This window comes from Gallinula chloropus, assembly GCF_964237585.1.
Source record: "Gallinula chloropus genome assembly, chromosome: 6".
Taxonomy (NCBI): domain Eukaryota; kingdom Metazoa; phylum Chordata; class Aves; order Gruiformes; family Rallidae; genus Gallinula; species Gallinula chloropus.
In genome coordinates, this window is record NC_140091.1 from 32,327,708 (window position 1) to 32,350,718 (window position 23,011).

Below are 23,011 nucleotides of genomic sequence, written 5' to 3' on the forward strand. Positions count from 1 at the left end.
TTAAATTACTATTTACACACTTGGGTGGTTAAAAGCTATTTCATACCTTTTACCAGTAATTTTAGTACAGCCTGGGATATTTAAAGTGGTTTGTTTTGCAGTGCAAAATGTGTAACATGTTTCTAAATCAGCACCACACTAACATATTCCTTTGCTTTGTCATGTGTATGTTTTTCAATGGAGATATTAAACGTTTTTTATCAAAGCCTCTGCTCAGTACGGTTCTGAGGGTACTAAACAGACACCTCTCCTGTACTGACATTCCAAGCCCATGGAAGTGCCAGATCTCTCCTGTTTTGTTCACCTTACCTGGGCCTGGCGCTTTCTTCCCCGGGCAGGCAGTGCTACCAGACCAGCACCGACTCTCCCCCGATGGCAGCTGCCCGCCTACAGTCTGTGCGTACACCACTGTTTCACTGACACCCACTGCAGCTTGGCCAGAACGTGGATTTGGTCTGTTTCTCTGGAAGTAAACATAAGGCTACCAAGCAGTGGCACAGGGGAGACAGGAACCGCAGCATACTGAAGGCTGACTTGCTGACTTACTGACCTGTGTACGGAGCCCGTATCCGTCCCAGTGCTGTTGTTCTGTCAGAGCCCCAGCCCGTGCTGCCAGGCAGAAGGGCGAGTAGCAGCGTGCTCAAGGCAGCCTTATCTAACAGTGCTGGGCAGGCAGCCCAGCCTTCTCCCACCTACCTGCTGAAGCATCTCATCCACTACAGCCCTTCAATTCTAGGGTTTAAGAGCCAGCAACAGTTATTTAAAAATTCATTAAAATATTCAACTTTATTAACAGTATATTTACATATTTTTTTTCCTGCTCTTGGTCAACTGTGGTGAATGTTCAAAGGTAAAAAAGCATTAAGCAATAACCACAAGATGAAAACATTTTAAACCTATACAATATACACAAATTTATACAAAGGAACACTTAAATAATACAACTGGACACAAAAATATACACTTTTAGAGAAATTCACATCAGTAATTGTATAAAGCTCTCTTCTGTACTAAGGGTCCTGAAAATTTAGGACTAAAACATTAGCTCTGTAATGCAAAAGGGTTATTGTGACAGTCCTCAAAGGCCACTATATAGCACACGGACATATTCAAGGCTATCAGCTTATAGTTCAGTCTGTGTATTCAAGTTTCGAGGTCCTTTATGATTACGCAAACATCAGAAACATAGTGGTATAATAAACGGTACTCGGGAAAGCAGAGTTTGAGAGCCAGTATTAAAGTCTGTAGGCTCAAAACACCCACTTAGTATTTAAACAAGTGTTTGATACTACCGTTTATTCAAAAATAGAAAGAGTAAATGCACTTACATAAAAATAACTTTTACTGTTCAGCAAGCGTGCTCAGGTGATTTTTATATTAGTACAAACTTAAAAAAAAAAAACCTGCCATATGACTTTTAAAATGATACCAATTCACCTTCTCCCTACTCCAGTACATTTACATTAAGGCTTTGAATCATCTGACCCAAGATTTTACAACATTAAAATGAATGGGTCCACAGGGATGCTAGTATGTCTCATTGAGACTTAGCACAACTAGAATTAAAGCTCACCACCTTGAGGAAACAGGACACATGCTCATGCCTCGCAGCTCTTCTGTTTTGTCTCTAACTAGAGTGTAAAGTTTAGTAGTAACAGTATGTCATGGCAAGAGACAAGTATGTAACTTTTTAAAAACAAATTGTTAATTCAATGGCAACATCTTTGGAGAAACGTCCTTTTTTTAATAATTCCTACCAGTTTCATGCAGAAAGCTACTTCTTAAGGTTACCTTAAGAAATGATGTTTGTGAAGGAATTGGAATGTGTATCCCAAACTGCTGCTGGAAAAAAGAGTCAGCAATCTTCCTGGAGTTTTGTCATACGTTTGTGTCTTGCAACAAGGGTTCTTTAGCTTCACCAGGAGTTTGTGGGCTGTGGGGATGGCCATGGCTGCCACAGTGTTTCTTCCAGTTGCTGGATCGTACATTTAGGTTTGTGTGTTCAGGAATAAACAAGGCAACAAGTAGTGCCAACAGCACAGAGCACGCTCCAAATAAGAACGGGGGTCCAGGAATAATAGAGTTCTGAAAACAAGCAGAGTGCCCCCACCAGGTATTAGTGACCCTTTAGACACACAGTAACAGGCTGCAGTTGTTTATTACACACCCTCCTAGAGCAGGAGGAATGAGACAATATGGCATTTGTCCCCCATGCAGAGTCTTTTAGGAAAGATGGGAAATGATGCTACGTCCCACAATTGAGAAGAGGGAGCACAGGGACCTGAGCGATGTCAACCAACGTCCTTCTCTAGTGCAAGTTTTCCTCAACAAATTATTAGCTACAGGGAGAGCTTGGTTGAAAGACTGAAGGGCAGCAAACCAAAGGTAAATCCAACATCAGGGAGGCAAGAGAAGAGTGGGACACTGCAGCTATCAGTCCATCCTGCCCTCAATCTAGTCTCTAGCAGGCTCAGCAGCTGCATCTATTTGAAAGTTAAGCTAAGCCACACATCTAGTTAAAACCACCCAACCAGTTCAAGGCCCCTCCCCAAGAGTGACACAAGACCCTCTTCCTGCACCCTTCCTTTACAGTTAGCATAACAAGTGTAACACAGCAGTGGGGACACAATCCCCTGCTGATTTTTTTTTTTCCAAACAAGTGTAAAAGCAGAATACCTGTTGTAAGTGGTACTGTGTGACCGCACTACCTCCTGGTGGCGATTCAGGCATGGGGAGTTCATTCAGTTCAACGTGAAATATATAGAATATGAAACCATAAAGTGCTGGTCCCAAACCATTACACAGTCCTCGAATTCCTGTTATCATCCCTTGCACAACACCTGGGAAATGTAACATACACGGTTATCTACCTAGACTTACACAGCTACAATTTTACCCAGCTATAACACATTCAGAACAGATCAGTAAGACTTCAGTTGCTTCACCTTCAAACCACACAAGCAGGAAAAGGGGGCTCAAAATAACCAGGAGGTTGCCGAGCAGCTGCCGTTTTCCTGCCTCGCTGTAGGCCCAGAGTACCTCCCACACCATGCTCATTCAGAACCCCTATGTGCACCATACACTTGATGTCTCACACAGGCAGGAAAGCACCATATGCGACCTGGGCAACTAGCCGAGCTGTTGCCAAGAGTGAAGCAAACAAACAGCACATTAAGTTTGTTGAGTATCTGCTGCTGTTGGGACCCGTTGAACGTTTCCCCTCTGTGCTAAAAGGACGTGATACGTACGTCTTGCAACTTCCAAGTAACCTGGATTTTGACATTCTGCGACCTCAGGTAGGTGTGCAGGGGCCAAGATTCTGGCTGACTGACTCGCGTGGTGACAACCCCCTGGCAGGCCTGTCCTCACAGTTCTCTCTGACTAGAGCTCAGAAGTGTTAGGGCAGAACTTACCCTGCTGGTCAGCATCGGCAGTTCGGGACACCAGCGCGCTTACAGCTGGGAAAGTAATACTGGACATGGCCGCAACCGCGCCAGCCGCCCACATCATCCTGCAGAAGAACACAGACTGCAAGTAACTGCTCTGTCTGGAGCACAGCTACAGGTGCATGTCTGTGTGTATATACACACACACACCCCTGCACACTGAAGTGTCTCTCTTGGATAAAGGATAAAATGTAGAAAAATAGGGTATCATTGGTGTTCCAGGAAATGTACATACCAGGGTTCTGATCCAAAGCCATACCATGCAAGCTGGAGTATTTGAAATCCTAGGCCCAGCAGGATGGTGTTTTTATTTCCAATGGACCGCATAAGTAAACTCAAAACTATCGTCTGATACAGGGGGAAAGTAAAAAAACAAACACAAAAAAGGCCCATAAAACATTTTATTCTAGATGTTAAATATATGCAAGTAAATAAATAGCTTTTTAAGCGCCAAGTACGACTCTCCAAAAGCACTATTTGCCATGCACACAGGAGCCTCTGCCATCAAACCAGCAATCCCTTAGCAGTACTACAAAGAAGCTGCCAGCCCTTCTTTGATGCACAAACGGTGTCATTTTCCCAGCCCAAGGCACCTGGAGATCAATGAACCAAGGCCTGGGTGGGAAGTTCCTTTTCACCCAAGTTAATCAATTGCTATAGGCTTAAAAAATCAGCTCCAGAAAGGTGAGCCACATTGCTGGAGCTGCAGCAGTACGAGGTTTCCCCACCGTGCTCAGTTCTCCCCACGTTACAAGGCAGTGAAATACACAGCAGTAACTCACCTGTGCGATAATGGAAAGAATCCCAAGGACTGCTATAAATGCTGCAACGCTTTCAGATGAAAATCCCATTATCTGTGGGGAAAAAAAAAGAGAATTTGATTATTAACCATGAAGTGTGTCAGCATGATGTCACAAACAGCAGTGAGGGAACACAATGCATTGCTCCATCACTGGCATTACTCCGCTCCTCCCTAACTTAACAAGTCGTGAGGTTTTTTCCTCTCCATTAAATCAAGCAAGTATACAAAAATAAAGGGATTTAAAGTAGAGAAAAGAGTGGTTCTCTCAAAACATGAGAAAGCCCAGTTTAACATAGTGAACCTCACAGTCCAAGAATAACACAAATAATTAAAAAGTACTAGAAATTGCTTTATCATTCTCTGCTGTGTCTCCTCTCTTTGTGTCTCTCCAAAAAGACAAAACCAGAATAGCAGGAGGGCTTAAATCAGCTGCTGGAAGCTTTTAAACTGTGCTTGTTACCTATACTTTCTGTATCAATTCAGCAATACCAGAACCTCTCCTCTAAGTTTACTTCTGTTCATATCAAAATGGGAAGTTACCTGTCTGAGGTATAGGAAGAAGCTGGAATATTGACCTGCCTCCGGGAGGTAGGAAAGAAAGACTGTTATGCAGATCAGCAGCACAATTGAATCCTGGCCGACCTTCTTCAGTGACTATGGCAAGAAAAAAATGTACTATAAAACACTTCATCTTAATACTCAGACCAGCACACCTAGCAAGCACTGGAAAGGCACATCAGTAACGGAGCCATGACGTGGTACCACCACGACACTCCCTGCAGGCTTAGCAAGATGCCTGGCAAAAGTATTAGCAGCAACTCAAAGCTGAAACTTGAAAAAAGCAAGAGCTTTGTTTTTCAAGCTTGAAACACAAACTCGGTCTCTTCCCCATCTCAAAAGCTCAACATTTACAGATACTAAAATACTGTGCATGCAAACAGCTTACTGCAAAAGGGTCAGCCTGTTCCCATGAAATGGGTGCTCCCCAGGACGCCGGCCTCATCTTCTCTGGCAGCGATTCTGGTACAGCAACCAGAATGAAACAAATGTCTAACAAGGCTATTGCTGTAGCCAGGACCACAACCAAGCTGTCTCCGTAGACTCGACCAAGGTAGGCACCAATAGCAGGGCTGGTAACTAAACTCGCCGCAAATGTCGCTGAAACCTAGAGCAAATAACAGCTGGTGAGATTTTCAAAGTCAACAGTAGCACTACCCACTTTCCTGCGTTTTCAGAAGCCTAACCTTTTCATCAGGTAGTGATTAAAAGTAACTTTTTTCCTCCAACTGTGTGTTAGCAGCTGGGTATTTCAGACAGCCAACATTTTCCAAGAAAAACAGGTTTTGTTTTGATAACTCAGAACACTCCTGCATGTACTGACATGATTAGGTTTAACTATACAGCCTGCTGACATCCCTGGGAAGTCATCAGCTGTATTTCATCTCCTATTGGTGAAATAAGCAATGCCTGTGAATAAAAAAGCATCAGCCATATCAAGGGCATATTAAACTTAACATGCTGGTTAGTCCAGCTCTGTACAATGGATCTCAGAAAGCAGCCTGCCACCAACCAGCTGGCCTTGGTATTAACACTGAAGGCGCTTTCTCACCATAGCTCAACCCCTGACGTGTACAGAAAGAAACTAGTCAGTCCTCTACCCGTTGCTTTTTGCTCTTCCTCAGTCCTCTACCCATTGCTTTCTGCTCTTCCTGCAGAAGTATGATAACAGATCCTGTTAAACAGCTGTTAACGGGTTACAACATCTTGTTGTTCCGTAACCTGAATGCAACAAACAATTCTGCTAATCTGTGAAACGTGGGGCTGGGAGGCTCCCAGGGTCTGGCAGGTTACTGGGACATAAAGGAGGGACGGAGGTGAGTTGCAAGAACATCAGACAGACAGGCACACTCAGCTATGTCTGTGCTGAACTGAAGCACAGCTGTGTCACTGGAGACACGCGCAGAAGTCGTCCAGGTACCACACAACGGCAGTTCCAAAATTACCAGGAACAAGAGGTTAGGATTTTGAAAAGCCAACAGAGCAGCAGTAGTGTGAGACCCGATGGGGGAATAATAAAGGCCCTCAAACAACTGTTACTGTCAGTGTTAGCAGTGCTAAGACAGACATCTGAAAGGCAGCTTTTGACACGGTCATCTTCTCTTAGAAGCAGAATACTTAAGAGGAGACACAGGACTGGGTGACAAGTGCGATTAAACAGGAAAACCTTACTCCAAACTAGAATCAGCTTGCCACAGAAGAAAAAAACATCCCAATTTTGAAGAGCTTTACCCAACGTGTTCAGTTCTGAACCCTACAGGAAGAGGGTTCAAAGAGTACATACCAAACCATAGGCCATGCTTCTTTCATGTTCTTGGGTTATGTCTGCTACATATGCAAAAACCACAGAAAACGTCACTGCAAAAACTCCAGAGACAGAGATAACAGCGAAGTACCACCTAGGAACATCATACAAAAAACAGAACAGCTAAATAAACCCAAAAAGTCTCTGTTTACAATCCAAGTCAATACAAGCCAACAAAAAGTCATCTTGTCTAACTCTTCCTGACAAATATTAAGATAACCTTGGATAAAGCCAATGTGAATGTGTCTTGATACAGCTGTGCAATTCCTCCCTAGCACACCGAGTGTAAGATAAACAGCATAATCTTGTAACATCTACAAAAAGCTGCTGTGATTAGGTACTCATAGGAAACAAGGTGCTAAGCTAACTCCCTATAACCAAAAGCAAATGAGGAGCTTCAGTATTTTGAAAAACAGGTCACTGAGAGCTCTCTACGTTAGCTATATCTTTATGCTATAGATACTAGCACTCCTGTCATCTGTAACGTTAATCTACACCTACAAACAAGCTCCTTGCCACAGAAGGGTTGAAGATTCCATGAAGATTCCATGAAGAATCCATGGGACTAGAAAGAAAACTGAAAAGGCTCACGGAGCTACCTGAACAGCTGGGCTCTGCCCTGCATCAGTGCAGAGCACTTGCACAGTGGGAAAGCTGGTGGATTTTACAACTTAAGAAACAGAAGTACAAAGTTGCAGCAATGTTTTAGGTTACAAATGGTTACCTTGTGCACTAGCTAGCATTAGGGAAGGTTTTAATTTCTGCACAGTTGGCTAGCAGGTGAGCAGTATGGCCACAATGAACACACCTGCAGGGTACTGGATGACATTCCAGCATCTCTTGCAGATGTGCTGAAGTGGGGCCCGTGGCACCGAGCTCGAAACCAGCAGCGCTCAAACTTCTGACCAAGGTGTTTGACCTCACAGCAGCTACTTAAGTTTGGTCTCCCAACTTTGGGCTAAAATAACACAAAAGCCTCAGCCTCCCATGGAGCACAAACAGCATTCTATCAACAATGCTACAGACTGTAAAGCACTGTAAAGCAACCCTGAACAGAAAACAGCAAATCTAGCGTGAAAGAATATACTAACCATGGGCTGATCTTCATCAGTGGTATCGGTGCACAGGTGAAAAATACTGTTAGCAGCAAGAAGGACTTCCGTCCCCACACATCAGACAGGGCACCTATGAGTGGGGCACTGAGGAATGATAACAAGCCCTAAATGAAACAAAAAAATCTCAAGTCAGAACTAAGCAGTTAGAATCACAACAGCTGACAAGGCCTCAATCTGACAGCAGGCTGGACTCTATTTTTACAAAAGTTGTTGACTACAGTGCAACACCTCAAAGGCAGTATGGGCAAATATTACTGGCCTTCTATCCTGTGTCTGGTTACATAAAACTTTGGATTTATTACCTCAGAGCTCCAGGTGTAGATGATCCACTCATACTAGCAGTTAGAGACTTTCCTATATTTAGAATTCACATCAATGTAACTGAAAATACCCTTACTGGAGCAACGAGCGCTGAAAAATTCTCAAATTTTAACACCCTGGGATGCATCATCTGGGATTAGTCAACTAGTATTTTATCACTAAACCCAAACAGCAGGTACAGACCACACAACAGCTTACTAAAATGATACATACTTGCTTTTTAGCAGAAACATATTCCCCTGATTTATTTATACCATGAAAGAAACATCCTGAATGTTTCTCTCAGTTGGCAGTCATGCCAATATTCCTCCCACCGTTCACTTTCAGTTGTACTCGTGATTAACTTTTGTCAGCTCACCTTTACTCCTTGAATTAGCCCATTCATTAGAAACGTATGTTTGGGGAAGGTTTCATGCAAAACCTGGAGAAGAAATATGAACACTGTTGTTTACACAATACTAACTATAAATATTGCTCATGAAGCATCCAACTTCTACAGTGGCACACCCACAGCAGTTCTGTAATTTTCAGAGACTACAGAGAAAGACACACCACAAATAATCTATTTAATCTTTAATTCACGCGGAGAGTATTTTGAGATTTTAGCTTTACTTGACAGAGGCCTCAGTTCTCAGCACTTCAGGAAGGATTCGCGTCATCTCTTTTCAGTGTCTGAGATCTAGGTAACCCCACAGAGACCCTAGAAAACGACCTCAGAGCAGACTCTCCCCATTTTATTGAGCCATCTGTAGTGGGCTGGGGAGATGGGAGGGACATGATCATTCTGGAGCATCTCTCAGGTCGGTGACCAGAGCCCAGACCCTCAGGTTCAGATCGGTGTCTCTCTGGGTGACCTGCATTACGAGAGATGGATTCCATTCACTGGCTGACGTGCGCTTCATAGCCAAGAGACCGCTGGTGGCTCACATCAGCTTACACAGCCCCATCAAGGCTGCATTTTAGGTGGAGTTTGCTTGGAGATCTTGAAGCCTTCACTCCTTTCAATTTGAAAGCATGTGTCACACCACTCAGACTGAATCCAAATGGAAAGCAACCAAACTACATTATAAAATAATCTGGTACAACCACATTGGTGTGACTGTCTCGCTAATCACAGGGAGGTGCTGACTGGTGTGACAGGGTCTGTGTGCTTAAGCCTCTGTCTAAAGCACAGCCAGGTCAGCAAAGATCTCCCTGCCTACACACAGAGGCATGCATAGCCCTACCAAATTTCAAATGTGTTTCTGGCCTTACATTTGTAACGTGCAAACTTTTTGCAGCATCTTGCAAGGACAGGTGAAAGCAGTAAGACAGTAATGAAATTAAGTCAGAAAAGATTTACATGGAAGCTTGAGTGTTAGCAGGCTTGCAGCTATACTGCTTTAATGTAATTATCTCAAATTCCTGATTCCACATAAAAGCACAGAACTTTCCCCTTGCACAACAGAACAGCTCAATGACACAGAATTTTCATTTGAGAAGTTTAGTGCCTTGCAGCAGTTGCCCCATCTCCCATCCAGCAAGAAAAAGCTCAAGCTATCACTTACCACCAGAGTGGGTGCTGTCAAGAGTCCCCAAGCAAAAAACTCCAAGAAGATCACTATAACAGCGTGGTAGACACTAGGTGAACCTATTCCTTGAGGCTGAAACAAGAGAAAAAAAACCCCAGGTGATTAAAACATCTAACAAACCATCACAGTCATGAGAAATGCATCTGAACACTATGAACAGAAGGATTAAGAAGTGAAACAGGACTCAGACCATCAGAAGTTATTCAAGCTAAATGGTACTGACTGAAACTCCTTTAAGCCTTCGCTGCTAATGTCCTGAAGTGCCTTAACCCTCCAGAGAATACAAAGTGCACTCCCATCTCAAATTGAAAAACAACCCGCTTATTCTGCCAGTGTGGGAAACAAGGATACCACTAAAAATACAAACAGACTCTTCTTTGGAGAATTAGTTCTTTTTCCTTGAGAAAAATACCTAAGTCCACATAACACTGCAAGTAAAACAAGTTTTCATCATTGCAAAATATAGTAGTGTTCACAACCAGGCTACCCCAAAGTCTAATTACCTGGTCTATCAAACAGCTTTGCAGTACTTGTATCACTAAACAGAACCATGCCTATGCACAGAACTTTGATAGCTTGAAATTGGGAAAGGAAAACTGAATTATTGAATGCCAGAAGTGAATCACAGCAGCAGCACTGCTCTCTTCCCAAATACTGAGATTAGGCCTCTCAGCTACAATGTGCTTCAGTGCAGGAGAGATCTGGATAAAAGATTTGAAACGAGGAACTTCAAATTCTTTGGTGATTTATTATAAACAGAAGTAGCTTTTGCAGAGAACAAAAAGAGCCCGGGTGGGACAACCTGTTCAACTCATATGTTTGGTAAACACTACCCTGTCAAACAACATGCTGCAGTTCATCATTTGCAAATTGAGGAAACAGTGCACTAATAATTTTCACATGAAGGGATGATGAATAACTCACCAGAAATCTCATATGCTACCTCAACATCTACTGTCCCTGCTTTCTGTGAGGTGAGGTACTGACAGAGAAGCGCTGATTTGGCTGGACCTAGCCTTCACACTCAGCAAACACACACAGGCTGAAGTCCTGAGCTGCTTCTCAAGAAGGCTCACAGGCTCAACTTGTATAAGTATCTGACAGGAGGGCATAAAGATGACACAGCCAGACTCTTGTCAGAGGCATTCATCAACAGGACTGGAGGCACACACTGCAATACCAGAAATTCTACTTAAGCCTTGAACAAAGCAAAACCCTGGAAACAGGCTGCCCAGCGAGGCCATGGAATCTGCTTTCCCAAACCTAACTGGACACAGTGACACAGCCCTGAGCAAACCGCTCCAGTTGACCCCGTTTGGGGAAAAAGAGTGGCCAGCTGGATCAGAGACTTTCAGAGGTGCTGTCCAACATCAAACACTACAGAATTTTAAGTTTCAGTTAGGTAATACTAGACTTTCTTTTTATTACAGATTCATGCAAATGACACCTCAGTTTTCTTTCCAGATTCCAGTACTTTCAACACAATAATAAAGTCTAAGACTTTTGAACAACTGTACAAAATAAATACACAGAAAACCACTTACCCCTTATTTCTAGAAAAGATCATAATTTTCAAAAGTAATGGTATCAATATGTAAAAAGGTGATTTACAAAAGTACCTCAGCTATTTTTCTCTCAGTCCCTCTTCAGTAAATACAGATACCACACCATAAACATATCTCTGGCATTTTTTCATCCCATTAAATTAACGGTCTTTATAGGTACAGAAAGTGGCTAGAATTAATTTTACTTCCCACAATTCCTTTCCCTTTCCACCCACAACCCTTATTTTAGTTCTGGGTTAAAAAATTATCGAGCTCTGCATGATCTGTATGTTAACAATCTTAGCTGCTTGGCTCAGTCTGATAAACCAGGTTTATTCTCAGTCCCCAGATTCCTGTCAAGTTATGGCTCGTGACCCCCAAGGTCTTACAGCAGCACTTCTAAGCTTAATCACAAACCATCCCAGTCGCTTTGAGCACCAGGGGTGCAAAGCACCTCCCCTCCATTCCCTGCAGTGAACACCAGCTCAACAGCCATTGGTCTGTGCTGCCCTTGTCCAGTTCTGGGCAGCTAACTCTGAGCTCATGGCACACACCAGAACAGCAGAACAAAACTAGTGGCTGCCTTGCACAGCTAAATTGCTGGTGATCTGAGAGGCACACAATCTGGTGACTGCTGCCCTCTGCCATGTTACCCAACCATGTCATCCAGCTGTAGGCAACCTGACCAGAGTTTGTTACATTGGCAGAAGCACAGAAGTGACACTTAGATCTCTAGGGTTAAACTTCTTTACTTTCCTGTTGCTAACACTCATTTATCACAGATAGTTACTTGTTCTTATCTATAAAAAAGAAGTGATTTAGTCACATTTAGATCATCACTTCTATAGCTATTTCAGAAGACAGTTGCAATCATGAAGCAGTAAAACCACTCCCGAGGTGGAAGACAGAGAGGAGATTAATAAGCGTTTACATTACGGTGCATTAAGATACGTTATCTGTGTTCAGAGCACAAGGCTTAGATACTAGTCTGACCTACCTCCTACCCCAATGCAAGTGGCACAGGTGTTGGGTATTCAGCCCCATCTTACTCTAAAAACCTGCCCCCCTGTGCTTTACAAACCCACTAACCATGTAAGGTAATGTCATAACCTCAGTGCAACCCAACCTGAAGGCCTTACACCTGGAGAGAAAAGTTACAGAGCCTTCATGCAAAGGACCTGGAACTGAGATGTTCCAAGTCAGAGGAATAGCATCCTTCTCTGCAACCACATCAGAGCAGAGCATATTACTTATGTTTGGCAAACGCTGTGACACAAAACAGTGCTCCAAGAATGCTCCTTTCTCTAGTCAGACAGAAAATGTCTTTAACCAAACCCTTTGTACTGTCAGTAATGCCAGTGATAAAAAGTGCACTGCAGGCAACCCAAAGAACACAAACCTGACAACAACAAAGTAACTATCAAAGCAAAAAAGGCATCAGATAGAAGATCACAGCTGCTACTGCTCTGCCGCTAGAAGACACACCAAATAAAGCACTAGGCTCTCATTCTCTCCAGCACTGCCCAGGTACACACCTCCTAATCTGCTTCATTAGTGGTACAAAAATGCATCATCTCACATAAGATGGATTTCAACCGGTCAAGTCAACAAAAGGAAGGCAAAATGAAGAAGAGTGTTGAAGCCACTGGTGCTACTGCCTGTCCTTTGGTGACGCTGGTAACGCACACTTCAGTACACACCCCATCACACATTGTTTTGAGCCATACAGCTACTACACTGCAAAGACACCAGCACGCACCAACACAACCTCCTGCACCAGCCACTGCCTCATCAAGGGGAGCCAGCGTAACCTGTGGTTTGGGATGAGGCTCCACAAAGGCTACAGGGGATAATTTTTCATGGGTTTTTTTTTCCCCACATCAGAATTGGCGATTAGATGCGACAATAAATTAAACTGATCATAGTTCCCCATCAATAAACTCTTTTTGCCTGTGACACTGCCTCATTAATCAGCTGTATATTCTTGCTGACAAGAGAGTCAGGTGCTTTTCTTTGATGTCAGTTTCAAAATGAACCAATCAGGTGGGAAACTACACTTAGATGCTTGTTTAATTACTGGTTTGCCAGTTGGAGAGATTCAAACTGTGAACCATTTTCATTTAGCTATTTCCCATAATGTCACACAGCTTGTTGTGTAAGCAAAGAAACTAAGGAGACTGAGTGCAGAAGGCTAATTAAACATTTCAGCAAACATTAAAAAAATTATCATAGCTTAATTTTTTTTGCTGTCATTATAAAGAACATGATACTATTGCATGGTCTATGTGTTTTAAAAAGTAATTAAATTCTCACAGCCTTTATTTGAAGGCAGAATATATGGTAAACTGGCATTTTTGCTATCTAACAATCTGCATACCTTCAGCTAATGTGTATAGCCATTTTCCCACTGTTTTAAAAACAAATGAAAATCATACAGACCTCATGCAAGTTTGCACTCTGCTTCTGAAACCAGTCAGATGCTGAATGCAGCACCATTAAGTTTCACCAAATGCAGTTACTACAATATAATTTCTCCTCTCTTGGCTAAAGAAAAGTTATAGTTGAGAGATAAAGAATGCTTTGAAGTATCCTGTATTTTAATCAATGCTTACTCCAGACAGACATTCTGAAGCACCATGTCCCAACAACAACATTCACTCTGCATCTACTACTCATTCTAAAGTATTTGCACTTGCATTTGTACAGGGTAATCTTATACATTTCTGCCTTAACAACGAGCAGGAAAACATCAACATCCATCACTGGAATTAAGTTCACTTCCTTACCACTGAGAAATCCTGACAGCTGGTCACCAGTCTGATGAACTATAGTGCCTCTGACACCTCCCTTCAGCACTATTGTTGTCCCAAAAAGACAAACTGAAGGGTCACCAGCACTTCAGTCTGTCAAGATGTCTCTTTATTTGAAAGAACGATACTGCATTTAGAAGAGAGCACATGAAAGTTACACAGTGGGAAAAGGGCAATAATGCATTGGAAGTAACGCTACTCACCAAAAAAAAGAGAATAAAATCAAGCTACAGCAACCAGAAAGCAGCTTCCTTTCTTTTTGAAGTGTAAGTATTTAAAAGGAAGGAAGACAGGGAGGGAACCGCGAAACCCTTCTGCCCGGCACTCTGCCAGACTTCTCTGAGGCGAGAGCCTGTCCCGCTCCGGCCTGTTTTCTCTCAGACCACGGGGACAGGGCGGAAGGCCGCTGCCACGGCGACCCAGGCACCGTGCGGGCAGAGCCCACCCCGGACGGGTGCCCCAGCACCAGGCCGCCTCCCACCCACCCCCGGCCCTTCCTGCTTCCCCTTGCACCGGCCGCACGTCCCGGCCTATTGTGCAGGCAGACGCTGCCCCCGAGCACACGCAGCTGGCTTCCTACCAGCTCTTCCTTCCGCAAAGATTTAAATACTTGTCAGTGTAAAGTTAGGCTCGGACACGTACCGGGCGATCTCGGGCAAACGCCAGCGATCTGCGGCTACCTAACTGCCGGGACGAGGCTGTTTCGCACACTTGTTCCTCAGCCCTAAGACCGGCCCCCACCGAGAAACAACATCATGATGCCAACCAGAACTAGCGCGACGCCCTTACAGGTGTTTCTCAGGCAGCTGCCTCAAGGAAACCGGCCCGGGCTGCCGCACTCTGCAACATAAAAGAAACCGAAACCTCGCCAGAGAGCTCAGCCCGGCGCCGCCCCGGAGCGCGGCCCGCTCGCACGCCGCCAGCCGCCGCTGCCCGAGGGCCGCCGCCACGGCCCGGGCCCGGCCGCACCTGCCTTGGCCCCCTGTCCGACCGCTGCCCGCCCTCAGCATCGCCGCGCGACCCAGGGCTCCGCCACCGCCAGCTCGCCCCCCCTCTCCTCGCCCCCCCTCTCCTCTCCCCCCCCCGCCCCGCCCGGCCTCACCGTCCCGCCGTCCTTAATGATGATTTTCTTGGCCAGCATGATACTGCGGTTCACGGCGCGTTTCTTCTTCTTCCCCCCCTGGGTCATTTTACCATCCTACAGCCCCGGGGGGGGGGGAGCGGGGGCAGCAGCGGACCCTCCCCTGCAGCCGGGCCTTCGCCTCCCCTCCCCGCGCTGCCGCCACCTCCTCTCACGCACCCGGCGCCATCTTGGCCAGCCACCCCCGGGCGCAACCGCCACCGCGGATCACGCGATCGTCCCATTGGCCGGCTGCGGGTCACGTGTACGGGACGCGCCGCGCGGGACGCCCCCGGCCGGCCGGCCGCCCTTCCCCCGGGCCCGCCGCGCCGAGGCCTGCGCCTCGGGTCCCGCCCAGCCCGGGCGGGCCCGGCCCCGGTGCGGGGCGGGAGAGGGACGGTCCGTCGAGAAAGAATAAATACATTAAAAATAAAAATAAACGAGGCTGCCGCCAGCAGCCGCGCGGCTCGCTGTGAGGCGGCTGGCGTTGCCAGTGCTTCGCCTCCCCCCGCCGAGCCCAAGGAAGACGGAGGCTCCGTCCCCTGCGCAGCCAGTACCGGTGTTTGAAGATACATCATCGCGGCCTTCTCCGCCCTCAGAAGCCCCGGGTTCTCACACAGCTGGGCGAGCGTCAACCCTCCGAAGCTGTGCCAGCTCCGAACCGAATCTGAAAGGACCGTTTCCTGCCCTTTCCTCTCTGCCTGCGCTGGCCAGTGGAAAAGGAGCAGAGAATGCCAGTTGTTGCAGGGCGTACCTGCCAGACGTGCCTAGAGCCCCTGTACACAGACACTTGAGACAGCCAGCCGCCTTACTCTCAAGTTTTAAACGAGCTTCTGACAGCTTTAACACCATTAAATGGGCAGGCCATTTCAGGTTGTGATGTACCACTGCCTGCACGTAACAGGAACTGGCTTCTCAAAGGCATGCCATAGTGAAGAAAACCTTCTAGAAACATGTACTATTGTGTGGTTTATAGTTTAAATTCCTTCCCCTGCTGATGTCTGGCAGCACTAAATGGAGCCACATCTGATCACATCTGGTACTATTACATTCATGATCTCAGACACAACTCTCCATGGCCATAGCCAGGTAGTGGTCTTGTCTCTATATACTTCACTCAGTCCTCCATCTTTCCAGCCCTTTCGCTGCATATCCCTGTCCTCCCAGCTGCTGTGACATCCCTCATTACCCCAAAAGCTCATCTGCACATAAACATCTTCTCTGTCCACACCAACAGTGGCTGCTCTGGGGCACCTTCACCCTAACACAGAGACCTAGACTCCAGCTCCCTTGCAGCACAGACACGTTAACAAAGAGGTGTAAATCATACACCACTGAAGCTCACCTGGGCTCAGATTAAACTATTAGCCTTAAGACCAAGCATCCTCTTATTTCATTATAATGCAGTTTTTAAGGAATTCAGATTTTCATGAGGCTCAGGCCAATGGATCTAGCCTGGTCTCACAGTGAGACAATACCAAGCAGCCCCTACCTCATAATAGGTGGATCTAACGGGCTATGCCACAGGGGGAAAAGGATGCTTGCAGCCATTGCTATTATGAGTCATTTATTACAAATCTTAATAAATTATGCCAAGTATGACACAATTCTGTTCTCGCCCCTTTCACTTAAAAAGGAGAAGGGTCCTAAAATTTTGGCATTAAGTCTACTCCTTGGAGAGACTGCTGTTTCATTTTGCTGGGAAAGTCACACACATATAGGTGACATATAAGGAACTATTATTAAAAAGTTAGCACAATTACATCTCATCAAAGGCATTTCGTAACCAGACTGATTAAAAAGCTGGGTTTTCACCCACACCTTTGTATTAGATCAACCTGTTGTTGATGCCATTATCCCAAAATAGGTGCATCTTAAACATGACATTTGCTCATGTAGGTTGAGCAGACAATTGAAGTAAGAATCCCTAAATTTAGAATAAACTCTAGACAAATATAGCTTCCTTTTACTGTCATGGATTTCAGCCAGCTATGCATTTTCAAATATCAAACTTACCTACATAAGTTCTGACATAATCCACTCTTGTCATTATTTACCTGAGACACAAATTCCTGACAATCAGTCTGAAGAGCAGCAACAAAAGTTGTCTGTTAATCTAAACACCTGCAGTGCCCAACCTACTATACAAAGGAAATGCATAATAGTACCCACTAGCTGTAGAAGGTAGCACCATCTTTTTGGAAGCAGAATGAAAACATAGAGAGTACTTACCTCCCCAAGGGAAACCCTTGAGTGCAAAGCACACCCAGATGGTGGTTTCAAGGGTTTCAGTTGAGACTCCTACAGACTGCTTGTAGGCCAAACTCAAAGAACACCGCCCCTTGCAACCCAGCACTCTGGGCCCCCTGTGCTCCTTTGGTTAGTTGATGAATAATTCTTTTCTGTCACCTAATGGCTCAAAAAAATTCGGTTTAAATCATGCTGCATGTGCTCACTAAGATCAGAACAGAATTGACAAAAGGAACTGACAGAAATTAAGAGCCCTAAAAATGACTGGTGGTGGTGAAATAGCTAGTGAAATCACCTGATGTTATTATATGTGTCTCTGGAAAGGACAGAAAAACATGTTGTTCACCATCTATAGCAATGTGTTTGTGAACACTGTTCAGGTCCTTGATATATTTTGAAATATAGCTATACAAAACCTCAGCTTGTAAACTGCACCAATCACTGTGTTGTGCTGTATAGCAGAGTGTACATTGTACGGTACATTCCACTGCTATCAAAATATATTATTTAAAACAGGGAAGAAAAAAAGGCTACTGAATCACCAGCTGCCTACTGGTAACCTGTGGCAAAACTCATCTACAAGGATTACAGTGTTTTGCAATTTTTAAAAAGCCTTTAGAGTATTTAAAACCTTTAAAACTATACTATAACTTGGTACTAGGTATCTAGACGTTCCCTACCACCTCCAGTTCAGGAACAGCAGTTCTGAGGTTGTGGTTTTCATACCAGAAAATGTGGAGACAGCCACAAGAACACTGCCCGAATGTGATTCAGAAGAAATGATGATACAGGCAAAAAAAAGCATGTATCAGTCAAAATTAATTTTCTGGCACAACAGTAAGCCCTATGTTAAAGTTGCCATTAACAAGCATCTCACAATAGCCACCTGGAGTTTATAGAAAATTATGCCCAAAATTATATTCTGAAATAATAATGTTAATTAAAACATTGGTTTATTTCTGCTAAAATAAGGCAAGCCTCTCCATATACAAAGCTCTCAAACCATTTTATATCATATTCTTAGTAAAGCCAGTGTTTAATATTAAACCAGTTTATTACTATAGCAAAATTATCTACACATTTGGAAGGAAAAAACTACCATATTTTACCTAAGTATGGGTTAAAAAAGACTGTATTAGGCCATGCAAGATGCATTCCATATTTCAGCAACCTGTTTCCAAACTGCCTGGAAAGACTGTATACTAGAACTTTACTCAGTGTACTCACACACAAATACCAACATCAATATATAAAAAATCCTAAGACTACCTTAAAAATTTTGCTACAGTGTTTGAATATACAATTCATATTTGGGCTCATGTATTTTAAAACATACTGACAATAAAAAAACCCTTTATAAAATCTAAAAAAGTTTTACTCATGGCATCAAATACAAACATATGCTTAGCATATAAGCAATCCTGAGCTATAAATTGCTAATTAAATGAATGGGTAATTACAGTGAGAATGAAAGGTCGAAGGCAAGAGTTAAAAATGTCATGTCTGCTTTTGGATGCAAATGTGCAGCAGACATTCAAGAATGAGCACTGAAGGGCATCTCAGGACAGCTTATTTTATTTTTTTTCCCCTTCTAGAAACAGTTAGAAATTAATTTAGTGGGAAATGATCAGAAAGAAGTTATAAGTCCAAGCGAAGAGAAATTTGGATTCACAGTAACCAGAGAAGAAGATAACATCTAATTAATCCCACCTATTTTGTTACATTTCTCCCCTCCCCCCCCCCCCCATTTTTTTCCACTAAAAATACCTCAATTCTGTACATCTAAAACCATATAATCAGCTTACCTGGAAAGAGCAGAACTCTTTAGTAACTTCCTGTGGAAAACAATCAGCATTAAAAATTAACAGAACAATGAAAACAAAAGCAATTAAATACTTCTTGGACTTTCTTACAGTATCTGAACACCATAGGTAATGATACACTACCCTAGTATAACACCATATTGTACATAAACATGACCTTTCTAACACAAAAACAAACCCTTTGTTTTTTTTTAAATATCTCATTCTTACAAGACATGGATTTCAGAGAAGAAAACAATGGATAAAATCTTACTCATTCATAATATCCAGCAAGAAACACTGTCACCAGGAGGAAAATGAGGAACCACTTCAAATTTGGAAAATGATGATTACTTAAATACAACAGATCATTCACAGCCAATAAAGAAATATATTAAAACATGAAAGTTACTGACAATAAGAAACAGAAGAAATGCAATGTTTCATTTATCAATCTTTAAACACTTGAACAAAATCCATTACAGTCTTTTGAATTACACCTTAAAAATAAGTTAGGACACAAAACAATTACATCTAAAAATCTGGGGAATGTATGATTAACTGAAATGAAAGCATAAGCTACCTAAATAAGATTGGGTGTTTTTGGGTGCTTTTTTTTTTAAGGAAAAATACAGCAATGGTATCTAAAAAGTTACAGTAAAGCACCCAAAGTGTTACCTTGTAGGAACTAGATCTAGAACATTAATCTACCCATAATTAAAGCAAACAAAAAGGGAAGTTTTCTTATAGTTTGTCTAAAACAAAGAAGTTGAATAGAAGTATAAAATTATCTGGATTCTTTGAGAAAAAACATTGGGCACTTGTGGACAGCACAGAAATACAATGTTTAAAGAAAATTTTATCTTACTTTATTAGACTCAAGACTTTTTACCACTTAAGTTCTGATTTTTTTTGCTTTGAATAGAGTTCTAAGTTTAGTGTCATTTGACCATTTATCATGTGTCCCAGAGATTCTCAAATAAAACTACCAAATAACCAAGTACTCAATAAATACTAATACTTCCATTATCCAAGTTTAAAAAAAAAATAAATCAAATAATTCAAGTTATTGCAAATAAATACCTAGCTATAAATTTATAAATATTTAAATAAAATTCTGCTAAATATAGGTTAGCCTCCTGAATATACAACTAAACTAAGAAATCCTTTGTCTAAAAGTCAGAAAAACAGTCCAGAAAGACGAGTTTATTTTTGGACAGTTAGACTCCTACAGACTGCTTTTAGGGCAAACTCAAAGCACATTACCCCACTTCCCAATGCTCTGTGCTAGCTTGGGTTCTTTGGTTAGTTAACGAGTTACAGACTTAAAACTGCCTTTTTAAATTTTAAAATTCAGATACAAAAGTATCCCAATGCAAAAAATGTGCATATGCTGTCAGACTACAGAAATCAGTAAACCCTCCTCACATCCCTTCTGTTGTCAAGAAACATCCACTGTCTTCCCTCTGCCTAGGATAATGCTTTTCAACCTGGAGGGCCTCAGACATGATTCCTTCCTTAGCCTGCAAAGGGTTAAGGGAAGTCAGCTACAAATAAAAATTCCTATTCCCTCTACAGCAACAAGTATATGAAGAGATCTATCCCTCCACTGGAAAATGTAATGGAACTGTCAGTTGAAAGCATGGAAGAGTCACTGGCCTGTGGACAGAAGTTACTGTCCCTTAGTACAGTAGATATATATTATTTTCCAAACCTGTAGTACATCATATTCAAAAGCCAAGAGCACTTGTTCCTGTTCTTTCAACTGATGTGTGTAGACAAACATAGACAGGTGTACCTGAATGATTACAACCAAGTAACATTTAACACAACTCCAGCAATGTGTTGGTTTTCTGGCCTATTTGGTCCATTCCTGTGCTACTGGCTACGAAGTGTTCTCAGCCTGCTGCTTGTGTTCAAAAAATTCCCCAAGGAACTAACTAATTGCATTACCTGAATGTTTCCACTGCTGATTCACTAAATTAAAAGCATTGCTGTGTAGGCCAAACTCCAACTCAGACATAACTACCAACGCTTCTCAGATCCTTTCAGTCATGCACTTTCCACTCTACACTAAGCAATGCTGCAAGCCACTGTTTCACATGCACATCTTCCCTCATAGTGTATTTCAGTGGTGGAAATGAATTACTGAATGTAATTCTTCAAAGATTCTGCCACATAAAGTGTTGAAAAGTAAAAGGTTTAATATTAACAAAGAATATCAATTTGGGGTAATAGAAGCTACTCTTTGACTGCCGAGTAGCAGAGTCTCTGCAGTTATGGCATGCTGGGAGGTTCACAGTTCACAAAGCTTAGAAGCCCTGGGCATAAGTCTGAAATTCCTTCAATGTCGTGCTCTGATGCAGTAAACAAACATTGCCAACAGAAGGAAAACTCTATTTTTACTTGGATGACATGAAGTAAGCGGAATTTTTCCTTTCCCATTTCCAATACTTCATTAAGTATCTCAATGCACTCTTACAGAATTTCCTTGTCAATCCACCACTAAAATGTGGGAAAGAAGAGGAAGTACTTGGGTAAACATTTTAAAACACCCCCCTCTTCACAACGTGTTCATTAGCACAAGAAAGAACTGAGAAAGAGCTTGAGGGGAAAAAAAGGGAATAAAAGTTTTACCACTTGCCATTCTACAGGTAAGTACTATTGACGTGTTTGTGTGTCATGTGTAGCTTTACAAGTTTTCATGTGTGGACAAGAAGTCACTGTACATTAATATCCATTGTGAATCCTGAAAACAAGTGCTTTTTAAGACAGCTCTTTTATTTTTTAGTTCTGGTAATTACTTTGAGTGTGTTACTGACTATATGCAAATACTTCAACAAGTGAAGCGTTCATAATGGTCTGATTGATCTAAATCTTGATTGCATCTAGGTTTCTTTGTGAAGGTTTTTGTTGGGGGTTTTTTGGTTTAAAACAGAAGCACAGCATGCTTTTTAGTTACCTATTGCACTATTAATTACTTTTTCATTGTATTTCCTATTAAAGTAATTCCACTACTAGATCGAACAGCTCCAGAAAACCCATTTTGGTCTGTTGGCTCAAGGACTCCCAGAACAAAACCATATTAATAATAAAAATAATAATTAAAAAAATCTCTAATTAAGCTATTACACAGAATTGCACTGAGAAAGCCTTGCAGAGTTCATGAGTAAACAACACTTGTTTAAAAAACACCTCTGTAATAAAGTACAGTACAGTATACAGGAGATATACCATAATAGCTCCAGCTGCAGCTATTACAGACAACAATAATGCATTTAAAATGTTTATTACGAGCTTTTGTTTTTTAAATTGTGGATTAAAAAAAAAAATCCCTGGAAGGTATTTAAAGCATAAAAACTATTTTAAAGTTTCTACCAGAAAGTTGATTTATAATCAATAAAAAGAACGACCGTGACATCCGAGCAAGCACTCCATCGAAACCCCGCTCCTATACCAGGTCAGTGCAGCACCCTCTGGCCTGTGCTCACAGCATTGTGGTGTCTGTTGGAACACCACAGGCTATCCTGATGAAGGCTGGAGTATCAACACAGATTTCCATCTTTCACTCTGAATTTCTCCCTTTGTATCCTCAGGTGAGAATGTTAACATCCTTACAACAGTTTTATATAAGCAACAGAATTATACTATTATAATTTAATAACAGATTTCTGTTATTAAATCTGCCTTCTAAAATATAAAAATATTTGATATTGTGAAAGTATCTTTCAATCGTACTTCATTCTTCACAGCTTTAATAAGGAATACCTAAATCAGAACCATCACTTTAGAACTATGATGTGTATTCATCTGATTTCATGTAAATAGAGAAATTTAAAAACATATCTAATAAGATTAAATATAGTCA

General features: G+C 42.5%; 1 protein-coding gene across 1 annotated transcript; it reads right to left on the reverse strand.

Moving 5' to 3' along the window:
* Window positions 1-778: 778 nt before the first annotated feature.
* Window positions 779-15,160, reverse strand: MFSD14A (major facilitator superfamily domain containing 14A; the record flags this gene model as incomplete). The annotated part of the gene is made up of 12 exons (XM_084266109.1): window positions 779-2,085; window positions 2,677-2,840; window positions 3,414-3,511; window positions 3,682-3,794; window positions 4,229-4,300; window positions 4,789-4,902; window positions 5,195-5,413; window positions 6,590-6,704; window positions 7,702-7,829; window positions 8,405-8,467; window positions 9,594-9,689; window positions 15,074-15,160. 12 exons carry the CDS (start codon window positions 15,158-15,160, stop codon window positions 1,879-1,881), a joined length of 1,476 nt encoding a protein of 491 aa, XP_084122235.1. The 3' UTR covers window positions 779-1,878.
* Window positions 15,161-23,011: the final 7,851 nt, after the last annotated feature.